This window comes from Oryx dammah, unplaced genomic scaffold (genome assembly GCF_014754425.2).
Source record: "Oryx dammah isolate SB20612 unplaced genomic scaffold, SCBI_Odam_1.1 HiC_scaffold_2, whole genome shotgun sequence".
In the NCBI taxonomy this organism is placed as follows: Eukaryota; Metazoa; Chordata; class Mammalia; order Artiodactyla; family Bovidae; genus Oryx; species Oryx dammah.
In genome coordinates, this window is record NW_024070186.1 from 159,815,985 (window position 1) to 159,832,690 (window position 16,706).

Sequence of the window (16,706 nt, forward strand, 5' to 3'; positions counted from 1 at the left end):
ACTGAGCGGCTGAACAACATTGGAAGCCATGCTGGGTCCTGCCCTCGTCCTTGTCAGCTCCTTGTAGCGGGTGGGTCTCTCTTTCATGGGGGCTTGTAGACTCCTGTTCCTGGAAGGTCAAGAAAGTAAGCAGATCAGGACAAGGCAAGAATCAACACCATTTAAGGCTCACAAGGGTTTTCCTCCTCAGGGAACACCAGTCCCAATTAAAAACAAACAAGCAAAGTGTAAAGACCTGAGCCCGTCCTCCTTCCCCTGGACCAGGGAGCCATGGCTGGAACCGCCTCCCTCTCCTCCTCTAGTTCAGTCACGCTGCTCCGTTGGGGCAGAATTGGATTCAGGTGTCTATTAATTAGAGGAATATAGGATTCTTCCAGAATCTGTTTTGCCCGCCTTTCCTCACTCAGGCCCAGGTATCCCCGATCGGTCCCTAGGTGAGGCCCCTTGCAGACGAGGTGCCCTGGGCGCGGAGTCTCCTGCCTCCATTTGAGGCCAGATCTGAGCAGAGCTGCGGGGTCTCCCCCATCTCCCGCCGCACGAGGAGCAGATAATCCAACCGTCCCTCTGAAACTGGACCGCAGCTACGAACCTGTGACCTGGGGTTCGCAGGTGGGGACACAGACAAGTGAACTATGGCGGCGAGGGTCACCGGAGTCACCTGCGGAAGGAGGGGGCGGAGGCGGGGGAACCCCGGTATGTGCGGCTCGTTGGTCTAGGGGTATGATTCTCGCTTTGGGTGCGAGAGGTCCCGGGTTCAAATCCCGGACGAGCCCTGGTTTTCTTTCCCACTTGCGGGTCTCAGGGCCTTCTCTGAGCCTTCCATTGTCGTTTTAAATTTTTTCATTGAGGCCCAGTAGCCAAAGTGTCTCCGTGAGTCTCCTAACAAGCTACATTGTCAGCCTGTGCTGGAGGAACAAGGAACGGAAGACAGAGATGTTCCCTTCCTCTGCATCGGGAGTGCGTTCTTCGCCGGTGGCAGGTCTCAGAACAGTCAAGCCTGGACCCGACGGTCCTCGGTCAGGAGGCCAAGGCATCGGCGTGGGGAGAGGCGATGCACTGCTGGCGTTTGCAGCCATATCCCACCCCCCACCTCAAATCCAGGCACTCCACTTACCCACTGATCCCGGTTCCTGCTCCATACTGTCGTTTGGGGCGGTCCACAGCCCAACTTCGGAAACCTGGCCAAAGGCAGCTCCTGCCAGTTGCCCGGCTAGCTCAGTCGGTAGAGCATGAGACTCTTAATCTCAGGGTCGTGGGTTCGAGCCCCACGCTGGGCGTGGCTTTTGCTGCCTGTTGCGGATTCCAGTGCCATGTGTCTTGGTTTTCTGCTCCCAGCTGTCCTTTCCCGACTAAAAAGTGCCCCGTTGGAGGCACAGGGTGCAGACACACAGAGATTCCTGCTCACCATAGGAAGCCACGCTGGGCCCTCCCTCGCCTTGTCTGCTCCTTGTAATGGTTGGGCCTCACATGGGAAATTCTAGACTCCCATTTCTGGAAGGCCAGGAGAGTAACTTCAGGACAAGGCAAGAACCAGCGCCCTTAAAGGCTGACAAGTCCCCAAAATTAAAAGGGGTGAAGACCTAGGCTGCTCTGGGAATTTGACCCTTTTGCACCTAATGGAGACTTCTACCCCTGGACAATGAGCGGTCCTGCGGAACCTCCTCCTCTCGCTCAGAGACTGCTCTGTTGGGGGAGAAATTTGGTTCAAGTGTCGATTAAGTAGAGGGATATAGGGTTGTTCCGTAGTTCCAGAGTCTGTTTTGCCTCAGGCCCAGGCACCCCTCGGTCCCTAGGAGAGGCTTCTTGAGGGCGAGGTGTTCTGGGCGGGGAATCTCCTGCCTCTATTTGAGGCCAGAACTGAGCAAAGCTGCAGCTGCGGGGTGGAGGTGGGGTCTCCTTCCAGTTCCCGCCGCACGAAGAGAAGATAATCGAAACGTCCCTATGAAACCAGACTGCGGCTGCGAACCCGCGACCCGGAGATCCCCCAGAGCCGGATTCGCCAGTGCGCACGCTGACAACTGAGCTATGGCAGCGAGCTTCACTGGAGTCACCTGCAGAAGGACTGGAGAGGGGAGAGGGAGTGACGTAGTGGCTCGTTGGTCTAGGGGTATGATTCTCGCTTTGGGTGCGAGAGGTCCCGGGTTCAAATCCCGGACGAGCCCCGGAGCCTCTTTTCTTCAAGCGGAGGACTGAGGTTTGGTCTGGTGGAAGCGTCCGGGAGACACAGACGAGACAGCGTCCTCAGAGAGCCGGACATGCGGTAGCCGCTCCTGCAAACAGAGTAAAGGAAAGTGTCTCGTAGGTTGCCCTAGGGCTCCAGGTCTGATGATTCGGGAGGATCACTGCTCCAGCCCCCGATCAGCCCTACTGTAACTTAAAGTTGCATTTTAGTGGCGGGGAGGCGGCGAGAGAGAAAGAGACTCCCGGGCTTCCCTGGGCACAACTTCATTCTTGGGTTGGGGGTCTCTTCCCCGGAGCTTTCCCTGATGAGAGGGCGAAGAAATGGGGCCAAGTATCCGGAAGGGCTGGGGAGTGGCTGGACGTCGAGGGAGGACATACGGACTGCAGACTCTGCCCCGACATGACCCCCGACTCCTGGACACGGGCTCTCCCTGCTCGGAGGGAGGCCTCCTCCTACTCCCCAGCCCGACCGCAGGGCCCGCCTCCTCCCCCAGCTGGGCTGGGAGGGGCATCGTGACCCGTCCTGGTGCGCGGTCTGGTTGATGGGCTAACCCGCCCCTCTCCAGGGACCACTCCCAGATCAGGCCATCCTAGGGCATCTGAGGCCGGGACCTTTGCTGGATCAGTCGGTAGAACAAAGCGACTCTCACAGTCAGCCTTGTGGGTTAGGGGTCCCGCGTCCGAAACGCGCTTTCTAGGTTTTGACCTGCGGGAGCGGGAGCTGGGAGCCGAGTCGGGAGAAGCGAGAGCAGCGCGGGAGGCCAAGGCCGAGGCGGTGTCCCCTCCGTGCACTCCGCCGGCGTTTGTTGAGCTTTCACCGGCGGCCACGCCTTGGAGGTTCGGTCGTCCCCGAAGCGAGCGTCCCAGAGATCGCGGCTCCGGGACCCTCCGCGCCCCCGCCGGCTCTCGAGCTCTCGCGCGCACCCCGGAGTCCCTCGCCGGCTTTGTCCAGCGGGTCCCCTGCGCTCGCGGGGGCGAGGAGGCCTGCGAAATGACCGATGAGCGGCGTGGGGACAGAGGCCGGCCCCCCTTCCTGGTCCGGGGCTCTCTGTCGTCCTTGGGCGGAGGGGAGGCGACGCGGGGCCCTGGATTGGGGGAGCGCTCAGTTTTCTCCGCGTCCATCAGTCCTGGGACTTGACACTTCCCAGGAGGCTTGAAATTGGAGTCTCCATTCCTCGTCAGTTGCGTGGCATGGCCGGTCCAGCCGCGATCCTACCGGCAGGATCCCACTATAAGCATGTGGCTCGTTGGTCTAGGGGTATGATTCTCGCTTAGGGTGCGAGAGGTCCCGGGTTCAAATCCCGGACGAGCCCTATTTTCCCTCCCCAGTTGCGAGTCTCAGGAGCCACTGTGCTTCCCCTTGTCATTTTAAAACTTTTTTTGAGGCCCGGGAGCGAAAGTGTCTCCACAAGTCTGGCCACAAGCTACTTTGTTAGTCCAAGCTCCAGGCACGGAAGACTGGAGAGGTGTTTCCTTCCTCTGTACATCAGGAGCCAGTTCTTACTCGGTTGGAGGCCTCTGAACTGTCACGCCTGGTCCCCACAGTCCCTAATCAGGAGGGCAGGGCATCCACTTAGGGAGAGGTGATGGGCTGCAGGCATTCGCATCCCTCTAAATCCAGTCACTCTACCTGGCGTGGACTCATGCGTCTCCCCTCCTTCCTTCCCAGAAGTCAGCAGGAGTCCCGGGACCTCCAGCACCGCTGGGTATCCAAGGTCCTGGGCCCCAGCGCCTGGCAGGAGCCAAATCCCCTCCGCCCTGTTCTGTGGAGGCCGCCCTTGAGATGCAAGATGTGGACACCGGGACCCCCAACACCCTGCGGGGTCTCAGGTACTTGCCAGGATGTCTTCAGCATATGCTGGAAAGAGTGCCATGGGATGCCACAGTGAAAAATACAGAGAAACTAGGCATCATGAGCAACAACCAGTGAACAATAGATATGAAAATAAAGTTGGAAAGATGCTAAGATTATCAGACACAGACTATAACACAACTATCCTTACTATGTATAAAAACATGAAAGACAATAATGAAAATATATTTGAGAACTGAAGCTATGTAAAATGCTCTAGAAGAATGAAACAGGACTATATTTGTCTAAAAATACGCAAAAAGTGAAACAAATCTCAATAGATGTATGCAATGGTTTAGAAAGATGAAAGAAATGGTAAACTAAAAATACATCAAAACAAATAATATAAAATAAACAAAACCCCTAAAATATCCTAATATTACAAATTAAGCAACACACTTCTAGAAGTTATATGAGTTAAGGAAGAAATTACAGTGGGATTTAAAATACTTTGAAGTAAATGATGATGAAGAATACTACATACCAAAACCTTTAAGACACAGCTAAAGCAGTAGTTAGAGGAAAATTGATAGCCTTAGATGTATATAGTAAAGACAAGCTGAAAGCTAATGACAAAAAGTTAGAAAAAGTACAGCAAAAAATAAACCCAGATAAATTAGAACAAGGGGAGAAATTGATGAAGAGCTGAAAATAATGATGTTGATGGAGAAGGAAATGGCAACCCACTCTAGTACTCTTGCCTGGAAAAGTCCATGGACAGAGGAGCCCAGTGGGCTGCAGTCCATGGAGTTACATAACTGAGCACACGTGCATGAGGATGGAGGAAGATGGTTGGTAGCAATAAACTGGTAGAACTAAAAAAAAAAAAAAAGAGAGATAATAATGATGTTCAAAACAAGCATACATTAGCGACTAATGACAAAAAGTTAATGCTATTGATGAACTCTGCAAAAACTGATTAAGAAATAATGACAGAAGACACACATAACCCATGTTAGGGAATGACTTTACAGTTATTGGATAAAGTAAGAAGATAATAAAAGTATATTCTAAATAATTTTGTGAAAGCTGTTAGTACCCATAACTTGCCCAAATTATCTATAAAATACTGCAACAAATTTCAAGTTTGTGGTGAAACCTTGAAAATATTCTATTTGAGATTAGAAATGCAACAAGGATGCTGACACTCTCTACTTCTGTTGAACATTTTATCGGAGACAGTGAGTCACCCCATACATTGCTGGTGGGAATGTAAAATTGTACACTCATGCTGGAAAACACTGCAGCATTTTCTTTAAAAACTAAACTTATAACCACCATATGACCCAGCAATTTGGGTATTTATCTCAGAACAATGAAGGCTTCTGTTCACACAGAAATCTGTACACAAGTCTATAGTGGTTTTATTTGAAACTGCCAAGAAACTGGAAATAATCCAGATGTCCCCTCAGGGGTCAATTGTGCAGTTCGCCCTAGGTTTATGCTGCTCTCTCCGGGCAACTTGTACCAGCTCCTCCTCCCTAAGCCCACGGTCAGGTGGGCTGGGTGGGCACAGGGGCCAGACTGGGTTCCCCAGCTACGGGGTGGTAAGGGAAGTCCTGGACTAGAGGAACTGTTGTCTAGAAGGGGCTGTAGGTGGAGAGTGGAGCTTGAAGCAGGGACTCCCTGTGAGGCCCAGGAACCTTTGGCTACTGACCACCTGCCCCGGTGTCCACATCTAAGTCAGTACCCATTACCTAGGTCCCATCACCTTTACATTACCCCATCAATAGATGCAAGGATAGGGTTTCCTCATGGTTGCCTGGCTAGCTCAGTCGGTAGAGCATGAGACTCTTAATCTCAGGGTCGTGGGTTTGAGCCCCACATTGGGCGTCGTCTTTTCTTGGTTTGGACCTTTTGGAGTCCGGAGAAACTCAGCAGGTGAGCATCAGTGAGCATCAGATGGATACCAGGATACTACACCTGGGGGAGCCCCTTTTCCAAGCAAGGCAATCCTGTGACCTGCCATCAAAAGACACTCAACTGCCCAGCCAGACCCACAGCTCCCTGCTGGCTTTTAGCCCTGGCTTTGGCCCCAGCTCCTCCTCAAGCATGTTCCTGGCTGCAAGAAGTGTCAGCAAAGTGACCTAAAGGCCAAGCTGGGATGCTAGTATAGCCCGCCTTTCCTGGCGTTGGGCTCATTGTAATCTGAGCACAGGGACCACTAGACTTGGTTGGGGTGGGGGGGTGCGGGTAGGGTGCAGGGGCTGCTTCCCAACTTGCCTTCACAGGAAGCTCTGGAGTCCTCCCCTTGCCCACTAATCTATGAGCTCAACACTTTCCCATGGGTCTGAAATTGGAGCCTCCTCCCCGCCCCACCTCACTGGTTTCCCAAATTCCACATCCTGGATGCCACAGAGTTACAAAAGAGACCCAGAGGGTAGAATTTGTGTGGCTCGTTGGTCTAGGGGTATGATTCTCGCTTAGGGTGCGAGAGGTCCCGGGTTCAAATCCCGGACGAGCCCGTTTATTTATGTTTTTTTACATGAAAATAGCTCTTCTCTAGAGATTTGAGAACTACGCCAAGTCCCGAGATGTTGTACTTCAAAGCTCCACACTTCGAGAGAATTAGAGAAAACATTTAAAAGCTTCAAGCTGTTTCCAGATACTTTTAAACTTTTAGTAGGAGTCTTGGGGATTCAGGGGTGTGGACATCACAGTGCAGGGCAATGCCTGTGGGGCTTCGGTCAGGTTAAGGCCGGCAGGGGAGAAAACCTGGAACAGTCTCCCCAAATCACCTACCTTTCAGGCTTCGAGTCCAGCAGTTAATTACTCCACTGAGACTCAAACATCCCTGCTAAGTGTCCAGTAATGTATCGGGCCTGACTCCGGCACCCAAGGCCCTCCTCCTCTTTCTTGATTCCCTTCTCTTCCCCCTTCTCTCCTCTCCTGTCACTCCTCACCTGGGCACTCCCAGGTCTGCCCTGGTTCCACAACCCCAGGTCAGGGAAGGGTTCCGGGAGCCCGGGTTGGGCATGGAGACTTGGGGTCCATGCTGTCAGGGTCGGGGGCCTGTCCCCCGCTCTGAACCTCAGGCTGTTTTGGGCCCCATTTTTGGCGGCTGGGGGTCCAGGTGGAGTTTGAGTTTGACCCTTAAGGAGTTCCAAATCTAGAGAGATGCTTTCAGTAAAGCGCAAAGATTCCCCACTTCCAGGGGCAACCACATGCCAAGGTCAGTCACCCTGTAGGTCATGGTCACCACGGACGGAGACCAGGGCCATCCCTCAGGCCAAATCGCCTCTTTTTCCAGAGTCTGCTGCAGAACTCCAAGGCTGATTTGACTGTTGGATTTGATTTCCTGGAGGGAGAGAGGGAACCATCTCTCTCCAAATTTGTTAAAAACAAACAAACAAAAACACTTTAACTTATTGGTTAAAAAACTATAAACAGTGTCGAGGTTTCCAGTAACACAAATGGGTTTTGGGGACCAACCCTCTTTCTAAAAACAACTGAAAATGTTGGATATAAAAAACAAACAAACCTCAAAGCAGTGAAGAGCTTGCTTTTGGAAAAGTCAAGAAGGGCCCAATTTAAACGGATGTGGCGAACCAGAGGGATGATGGCGGCCCGAAGTTGCCGTGGAGCAAGGACACCTGCCAGTCTCGGCAAACGTGACGGCCCTGGGCTCCGGGAGACCGAGGCAGAGCCCGGGATCTGCTCCTGGGTCCCCCCTGGAATGTGACCCCCAGAGACGAGTATGAACAGGAACATTCGTCCCGCCCCAACGCCGCCAGCCGCTTCTGCAATGCGTGTTCCCCGGCGTCTCCTCCTCCCGGCCCCTTTTACTAAATAAAATAAAATAAAAGGCGAGCCTGTGCGGAGACGGCGAGCACCCGTGGGACAGAGTACACCCGAGGCACGAGGGGCCCACGTCTACAGCGTCCTGTTTCCTCCCAGTGTCCGCCGTGTTGTTCCCATGCTGGTTTCTCCCCGGTTTCCGGGCTGGTGGCTCCAGCGCCCCCGACTCCTAGCCTGCCGCTTCATCCGGGCGGGTGGCCAGACTGCCAGCACCAACAAGACAAAGGAGATTAGAAGTCGCGGCAACTGAATCAAAGTTTGTCCTCTGATTCTGTCCTGGATTTTTTTTTTTTTTTTTTTGAGCCATAAAGGACTTATTGGAGGAGGTTGAAGGAGATTGAATCTGGACTGCGCATGGATAATCTTGTTGCTTGAGTGACAAAAAATGAAATCGGGATAGGGGGTGACGAGAGGAGAATCTGAGGTGCCGGGAGCTCTCCTGAGGGGATGCGGCGGGGTGGGGGTGGGGTTCGGAACTTGAGCGGCTCTGGATTCTGCTGACTTTTTACCCTTCGTATTAATTAGGAACTTCAGTGAAGAAAGAAAGGTGGATGGCGAGGGAAATTGCAGGGGGTGTGTCCCGATCCCGCGGACTTCGGCTTTGGGCAACTCCAAGGGTGAGGTTTGGCCTGGAAAAGCAAGGTCGGGCGGGGAGTATTCTGCGGGCTGGGGGTCTCCCGGACGTTGCCAAGCCCTGGGTGACGATGCCCAACGCAGGAGACTGTGGGGGAGGTTCTGACTGCCGCCTGCGGCTGAGCCTCGGCGGGCGCGGAGGGGTCGCCTCTCCGGCTCTTGGTGTTGGCCCCGCACACCTTCTTTCAGCCCCGCGCTCCCCCGGGTCATCTGTCCAGCCGCGTCCCCGGAGGACTGAACGTTTATCACACACACCGCAGGGTGGTCCTGCCCAACGCGCGGCGGACTGATGCAGCCAGGGACCCTCACTGCTCGCTGCATCTGTCAGCAGCAGGACAACCCAGGGCGTTCTGGAGCCGGAGACTCCCGCTGGAGGAAGCCGACAAACCGGACTCCGCGGAGCGCGCGGGAGGAGCCGCGGGAATGCAGGAAGAGGAGGGCGCAGCGGGAGGCGAGGGCGCGGCGCGCACAGGAGCTCTGCCGCGAGCGTCGGTTGTCCGTTTAGCTCAGGACTCTGTTCCTTGGCGACTTGAACAGAGACTGGGACCTTGTAGGGACTCAACCAGGTTTCTAATAAGCACTCAAACCAATTCCTGGATTACTTTCTAACTACTGGCGACTAGTTATTCCTTCTCAAGTTCTTGGAAACAGTCTTGGCAGCAGCCCCAGTGGCCTAATGGATAAGGCACTGGCCTCCTAAGCCAGGGATTGTGGGTTCGAGTCCCACCTGGGGTAGTATGAGGGGTGACCTATCTTTCCTTAGATGGAAAGATGCATTTTGGGTCATTAGATTAATAGATCATAAGATACAAAGATTCCCCACAACCTCTAACAAGGAAGGACAAAGACGCTGTTCCTGTACGTCTAAATGGGGGAAAAAACGTGTGGTTACACATACATCTTAATGTGGGAATATGTGTGGTTTCATTCGAATTTTGCAGAGCAGTCTATTCTTTGATCCTCTAATTCCAATTCTTTGAATCTGTCTCAGAGATAAAACTACTGATGTAAGTACAAGGATGTTTTATTGCAGCAGAGTTTGATAAATAATAAATAAAAGGGAGATGGGATTGGCCATCTCTGGGAGACAGATGGAATATATTTTCCTTCATTAACACTGTTCAGCCTCAGAAAAGAATGTTCAGTCTATCCCAGTCGACTTGGAAGTTTTTGCTCTGAAAGGCGTGCTCTATATATTTCTTACGTAACAAACAGTAACTCCCAAGCTGCAGCTGTCCCTGCTTGACTGTACAGAAAGGAATCAGGTGTGGAAGGACCCAGGAAGGAAGGGGAGAAAAAAAGCGACTCTAGCAAAATGCAGAAATACACAGATCAAAAACTAAACAGAAAATGTGGACAGCAGACCTTGCCCCTTTGAAATGTAAGAACTGAAGGGGCACTTAGGGGAGACTTGGAAGTAAGGGGGGCAATGATAACGTTGACTTGATCTAGGTTAGGACTGGGTGATTTTCTGCCTGGACTTCTGTTATTTCAGTATAGCTACTTTTGTGACTTTTTATAATTACACGCCAGGAGAAAGCGCCCCGTGTCCTCAGAAACATCTCTTTTCTCTTTCTTTCTTCTTTTAATAACTGAAGAGGGCAGGGCAAGTTTCCTAACAGGGAAGAGAGAATCGCCCCTTAAAAGACTCCTACCGCACTTCCTGCTTGCCTGTTGTGTTAAAAAACTGCAGGCATCGAGTCTGGTGAAGAAGGAAACAAAAATGAACAGCAGCAATTTCCTTTGATCTGGAGTCTGACCCCCTTTCTTCCTCTTTCTTAAAAATCTAATTTGTCAACTGCGGTATCCTCAGTGCCTGGCATACATTAAACGTTCAATCAACACTTGAGTGAATAGATGACTGTTAGGCGAGTGACCTCTGGTATGTTGGGACACGTTTGGGGTTCAAAGCTTATGGGAAGATGCATGCTCCCCGCCAGGCGGCGCAGCCCAGCTCAGTGAGTTTTGCTGGCTCCCGGCCCAAGGAGTCCCCGCTTCGACCGAACTCTCATCCTCCCGCAGCAGCTGTCGGTGGTGCTCCCACTTCATCTTCAGGGTCTTGTCAGGTAATAGGTGCACACTTTCTCCTGAAGGGAGGTAAGGTCCCTGTGAGCCTGGCTAGCTCAGTTGGTAGAGCATGAGACTCTTAAAATCAGGGTCGTGGGTTCGAGCCCCACGTTGGGCATACAGTCTTTCTTTTTTTTTTTCCTTTTTGCAGGGGAAGGCACGAAAGCCAGGATTCTTTTAAATACATACCAGAAGGTGTCTTTGAATGAAAATTCTTAATTTAGCAAGACTTAGAAAGATGGTATCTATAGTACTATATCAATTTTTAAAAAGGGCAACCAAGAAAACAATTACAAAAAAGAAAACAGAATAAAAAAAGACAGCCAGATATACTGCCTCCTGAGCGAATCCTGGAAGCAGCAAATGTCACATTTGTAATGAACAGTTTTCTAGTAGGGGCTTCCCTCATGGTCCAGGGGCTAAGATTCTGTGCTCACAATGCAAAGGGGCCCAGTTGGGCACTAGACCCCACATGCCTCAACTAAAGACACCGCATGCCTCTACTAGACCTGGTGCAGCCAAATAAATAAATATTTTAGAAATTTTTTTTCTAGTAGCCTCATTATATTCTTAAAAATGAAGTCAATGTTAATAATATATTTTATCTTATCTGTGCTTAGTCACCCAGTCATGTCCAACTGTTTGGGACCCCTTGGACTGTAGCCCACCAGGCTCCTCTGTCCATGGGATTTTCCAGGCAAGAATAACTGGAGTGGGCTGCCATTTTCCTCCTCCAGGGGATCTTCCCCACTGAGGGACTGAACCCATGTCTGCTTGTCTCCTGCACTGCAGGCAGATCCTTTACCTGATGAGCCATAACTAAGGTATTATAATTTCCCACGTAATAGTATACAAATTATCAATGAGATATATTATAGTCTCAACCTCAGTACTTTCGAAATTTTGAATCAGATGGTTCTGGGGGGGTGGGGGGAAGGGGGGTGGCCTGTGCATGGCAGAATGTTTAGCAGTATCCTTGGCCTCTAGATGTCAGTAGCCTCCTTGTGACAACCAACAATGTCTCCATACACTGTCCAAAGTCCTCTGGGAGGCAAAGTTTTTTCTGCTTGGAGTCATTTGTCTAGAGAACCGAGAGCATACATATTGGTACAAACAGTTCATGCGTGGAATCTGACAGGAGGGCTAACTTGACAAGGGCCAGATGGCAGGGTCTTTTCATCCTGAGACAGCCAACTCAGAAGGCAGCCTGGTAAGGTCAGGAAATAGGCTGTGTACAGGGGACTTTACTAACAAAGCAAAGTTGCTGGACTTTGCTGCACAGTCAAAGCTATGGTTCTTCCAGTAGTCATGTTTGGATATGACAGTTGGACCATAAAGAAGGCTGAGTGCCAAAGAACTGATGTTTTTGAACTGTGGTGCTGGAGAGTCCCTTTTACTACAAGGAGATCAAACCAGTCAATCCTAAAGAAAATCAACCCTGAATATTCATTGGAAGGACAGATGCTGAAGCTGAAGCTCCAGTACTTTGGCCACCTGAAGTGGCCGGCTCATTGGAAAAGACCTTGATGCTGGGAAAGATTGATGGCAGGAGGAAAAGGGGATGACAGAGGATGAGATGGTTAGATGGCATCACCGACTCAATGGACACGAGTTTGAGCAAACCCTGGGAGATAGTGAAGGACAGGGAAGCCTGGTGTGCTGCAGTCCATGGGGTCGCAAAGAGTCCGAAAAGAGTTAGCGACTGAATAACAACAAGAGGACTTCACAAATACGCTAATATATTGAGACTAGCACAAGCCAGAAGTCTTGCTGGTGGAGCTGGAAAGAGAAGGCTTCAAGAAATCCTATGGTGTTGCACTGGAGTTGGAGGTATTACTAACGTTTTCTGGTAACTTGGTAACTGTTGTTTCACTGGTAAAGAGGGTTGTGGTAGTGACTTCATAAAGTGAAGTGAAAGTGAAAGTGAAGTTGCTCAGTCGTGTCCGACTCTTTGCGACCCCATGGATACCAGGCTCCTCCGTCCATGGGATTTTCTAGGCAAGAGTACTAGAGTAGGTTGCCATTGGTGGCTCGGAGGGTAAAGCGTCTGCCTGCAATGTGGGAGACCTGGGTTCGATCCCTGGGTTGGGAAGATGCCCACTCCAGTATCCTGGCCTGTATAGTTGATGGGGTCGCAAAGAGTCGGATAGGACTGGGTGACTTTCACTTTCGCGTTATGCTCTCAATCCTTGCATCTCCTTATATTTAGAAGAGCACTAAATCCCTTCATGGTGACATCAGATCCTCACTACTAGCAGAAGACTTCATAAAAGCAGGTCTTAAGTGGTATATTTTCCTGCCTGCCATCAGCATCTTTTCTAGTTCTATCAGTTTTCTGTATTTCTTAACTGGCATAGTCTATATAACGAACTTTTTGCTTTTTGCCGTTGTCCGTCTGTCTCAAGGAGAGGAGCTGCCGCCCTTAGGCTCATAAGCAAAGGATGGACGTGTGGAACCGCTCCAGCCTCTAGGTCAGGAGGAACAAGCAGACTCGCCACCGAACCCAGTAGGCCGAAGGCCCGCAACGCCTTCAGTTAAGACGGGCTCATTCACCCCAAGACTGCGAGCGCGGAGCCGCCGCTGACTGCAAAGGGGTCGGGTGGTGATGGAGCGGAGTTCCGGCCCTCGAAAGCAAGCCCCTTTCTACGTGCGGACCACCAGCCCCACGACCACCCGGGCCATCCACCGCAGCCGCCCGCACTTGATCCGAAACAACAAGTACCGCCGGAGTTGCGCGCGGCCGCCATCCGCAGAGCGCGCGCCATCCTGCGCAGCCCTCAGCCTGCGATGGTGGAGAAGAAGCGGACCTGCCCTACGCACAGCCCTTGGACGACTCCCTTCCCCGAAGCAATGACATTATCGCCGACTCTCCTAAAGAAAGAGGGAGGGGAGAGGGAGAGGGAGAAGGAAGAAGAAAAAAGAGTAAATGCTAAGTTCATTCCTTTAATTGTTCATTTTCACCTTCAGTTATTCAGGAGATCCAGTTTGATCCCTGGGTCGGGAAGATCCCCTGAAGGAGGGCATGGCAACCTACTCCGGTGTTCTTGCCTGGAAAATCCCATGGACAGAGGAGTCTGGAGGGCTACAGTCCACGGGGTTGCACAGAGTCGGACAGGCCTGAGCGACTAACAGTTAAACTTATTTATGGCAAATTACCTTAAAATTTTCTCTTTTAAAAATAGCGTTGATATTGATTCACAAATTTTGACATATTCATATTTTATAATCACTTATAGGGCTTCCTTGGTTCCAAATAGGAAAAGGAGTATGTCAAGGCTGTATACTGTCACCCTGCTTATTTAACATATGCAGAGTACATCATGAGAAACGCTGGGCTGGAAGTAGCACAAGCTGGAATCAAGATTGCTGGCAGAAATATCAATAACCTCAGATATGCAGATGACACCACCCTTAGGGCAGAAAGTGAAGAGGAACTAAAAAGCTTCTTGATGAAAGTGAAAGAGGAGAGTGAAAAGATTGGCTTAAAGCTCAACATTCAGAAAAGGAAGATCATGGCATCCGGTCCCATCACTTCATGGGAAATAGATGGGGAAACAGTGGAAACAGTGTCAGACTTTATTTTTGGGGGCTCCCAAATCACTGCAGATGGTGACTGCAGCCATGAAATTAAAAGACGCTTACTCCTTGGAAGGAAAGTTATGACCAACCTAGATAGCATGTTGGAAAGCAGAGACATTACTTTGCCAACAAAGGTCCGTCTAGTCAAGGCTATGGGTTTTCCAGTGGTCATGTATGGATGTGAGAGTTGGACTGTGAAGAAAGCTGAGTGCTGAAGAATTGATGCTTTTGAACTGTGGTGTTGGAGAAGACTCTTGAGAGTCCCTTGGACTGCAAGATCCAACCAGTCCATTCTGAAGGAGATCAGTCCTGGGTGTTCTTTGGAAGGAATGATGCTAAAGCTGAAACTCCAGTACTTTGGCCACCTCCTGCGAAGAGTTGACTACTCATTGGAAAAGACTGATGCTGGGAGGGATTGGGGGCAGGAGGAAAAGGGGACGACAGAGGATGAGATGGCTGGATGGCATCACTGACTCGATGGATGTGAGTCTGAGTGAACTCCAGGAGTTGGTGATGGACAGGGAGGCCTGGCGTGCTGCAGTTCATGGGATCACAAAGAGTCGGACACAACTGAGCGACTTGACTTTCACTTTTCACTTTCATTCATTGGAGAAGGAAATGGCAACCCACTCCAGTGTTCTCACCTGGAGAATCCCAGGAATAGTGGAGCCTGATGGGCTGCCGTCTATGGGGTCGCAGAGTCAGACACGACTGACGCGACTTAGCAGCAGTAATGGACATGGTGCTAGTCTAGTGCATTGATGAAGTTAGAGGTCATGGGTGTTTAACATATATTACCTCATTTAATCTCACAATTCTACAAGGGGATTATTATTTCTCCTTTCTACATAGAGTGAAAATTTGAAATTCTCTGAAGATTGGTAGCTTTCTCAAAGTCATACAACTGATGATGTGGGTCTGGAATTCAGTACCGATCTAGGTGATCCAAAGTTTAACCCTTATCCACCTTCATGTGTATTTCCCAGCAAGGCTAGGTGGGGGATAAAATATAGAATTGGGAGTTTTCTGTAGCAGAAGGGTTGCGGCTACTGACGAGCCCCAAGATTACATCATTTCCAGTGTTTCCAGGTCCTGAAGAAGCAATTATATAATTCTGATGACAGGTCTTTATTATCAGTGTTGGATCCAAAAATAGCCCACAGAAGAGAGGAGACAGTGACTATCTGCTCATCTCTAATGAGGCCCTCAGGGCATATGGCCCTAGAGGCCATCTAGTCTCCTGTAAAGAGCTGGCCGTGTGATACCCAAACATCCTTCTTGCACAAACGGCTGTGACTGTGCACCCCCATCCCCTTGTTCATGCAGACTCAGCCTAAAAACCAAAAGATGAGTCCCTCTCCTTCAGAAAAAAAATCTCTCACCAGGTCTAGAAAAGAGAAGCAAACGTGGGAATTCTGGGGACCGTGAAGACTACCATTCTTCCTGGGTAAGAGTCAGATGGGTGGGACTTCATCAATCATTTATTTATTTATGTAAATATATTTATTTACATCTCTATGGTGTAAAGCCTTAAGGGGGCACTCCTCATTACATCTTCCTTTGTAGAAACAGTTCTGAGCTCATCTGCAGTTCCTGCTCGGGCAGAGCCAGTATGTTTTATCTGTTTATGAGACCCTGAACTGTGAGGAAAACAAATGGACTGAGTTTCTGCCAATCCTCTGGGTTCTTTGCATTTTAATTTTAGGAATTTGAGTTCGGGAGCTCAGCACACATAGCCAAAAAGGCTGGTTCAGACCTCTGTAAATTGCTGCAGAAATTTGAGCCCAGGAAGGAGTAGCACTGATACTCTCATTACCACCTTGGGAGCAGTTTTTGATTGATCATTATATCACCCTCAGAGCAGGTGTGCTAGGAATGTGTAACAGCTACAGATTAGAGTAAGGGAACTAAAAAATATTCTCTAAGGCAACATCACTAATGATATTAATATCAATGACATCAGTACTTTGTTTCAGGGTATATGCTTACTATATGTCAGTCTCTATGTCAACCATTTACACTTGTGTTATCCAGTACTCATCATAAATAATAAAGTCTCTATTAATATTCCTGTATCTGTAGTGTTTCTGATACTTACATTAAAAAATACATGATTATGGTAGAAAGTTTAAACATACACAAAAATTATGGACAAAACCACTGTCACATTTTCTCGGGGTCCTTCTAGAGGTACAGCACAGCATAAGGAAACAGCCCTCATTTTGCTAATACAAGAGGCACAAAACATACCCGGAGAAAAGTGCTAATGCCTCAGCAAGGTGTGAATACCATGGCCTTTCTCCTTGCATTCTTCTTAATTGCCCCATTTTGACCATCATTTTCCAGGCTTTTGAATCTTTCCTGCTGCTGTCTGCTTTTGGGTCTAGGCTCCCAGCCCCATGGGAGAGGCGAACCAGTCAAGAGTCTCCGAGTTCCTCCTCCTGGGGCTCTCCAGGCAGCCCCAGCAGCAGCAGCTCCTCTTCCTGCTCTTCCTCACCATGTACCTGGCCACGGTCCTGGGAAACCTGCTCATCCTCCTAGCCATCAGCGCGGACTCCCGCCTGCACACCCCCATGTACTTCTTCCTCTGCAACCT

At 50.2% G+C, this 16,706-nt stretch overlaps 1 protein-coding gene and 8 non-coding genes across 9 annotated transcripts in view; all 9 read left to right on the top strand.

Annotated features, from left to right (window-relative positions):
• Positions 1–701: 701 nt before the first annotated feature.
• Positions 702–773, top strand: TRNAP-UGG. Its single transcript has one exon. It is a non-coding gene; the product is annotated as a tRNA-Pro (tRNA).
• A 431-nt stretch (positions 774–1,204) lies between these two features.
• On the top strand, positions 1,205–1,277 carry TRNAK-CUU. The gene has a single exon. It is a non-coding gene; the product is annotated as a tRNA-Lys (tRNA).
• Positions 1,278–2,090: 813 nt separating this feature from the next.
• On the top strand, positions 2,091–2,162 carry TRNAP-UGG. Its single transcript has one exon. It is a non-coding gene; the product is annotated as a tRNA-Pro (tRNA).
• Positions 2,163–3,422: 1,260 nt separating this feature from the next.
• Positions 3,423–3,494, top strand: TRNAP-AGG. Its single transcript has one exon. It is a non-coding gene; the product is annotated as a tRNA-Pro (tRNA).
• Positions 3,495–5,793: 2,299 nt separating this feature from the next.
• TRNAK-CUU lies at positions 5,794–5,866 on the top strand. The gene has a single exon. It is a non-coding gene; the product is annotated as a tRNA-Lys (tRNA).
• Positions 5,867–6,426: 560 nt separating this feature from the next.
• TRNAP-AGG lies at positions 6,427–6,498 on the top strand. Its single transcript has one exon. It is a non-coding gene; the product is annotated as a tRNA-Pro (tRNA).
• Positions 6,499–9,126: 2,628 nt separating this feature from the next.
• Positions 9,127–9,199, top strand: TRNAR-CCU. Its single transcript has one exon. It is a non-coding gene; the product is annotated as a tRNA-Arg (tRNA).
• Positions 9,200–10,576: 1,377 nt separating this feature from the next.
• On the top strand, positions 10,577–10,649 carry TRNAK-CUU. Its single transcript has one exon. It is a non-coding gene; the product is annotated as a tRNA-Lys (tRNA).
• Positions 10,650–16,509: 5,860 nt separating this feature from the next.
• Positions 16,510–16,706, top strand: part of LOC120882383 (olfactory receptor 1F1) — a 1,032-nt gene continuing 835 nt past the window's right edge. Inside the window, exon 1 of the mRNA XM_040266377.1 lies at positions 16,510–16,657. Coding sequence (XP_040122311.1) covers positions 16,510–16,657 — 148 coding nt within the window. The remainder of the gene's footprint in view (positions 16,658–16,706) is intronic.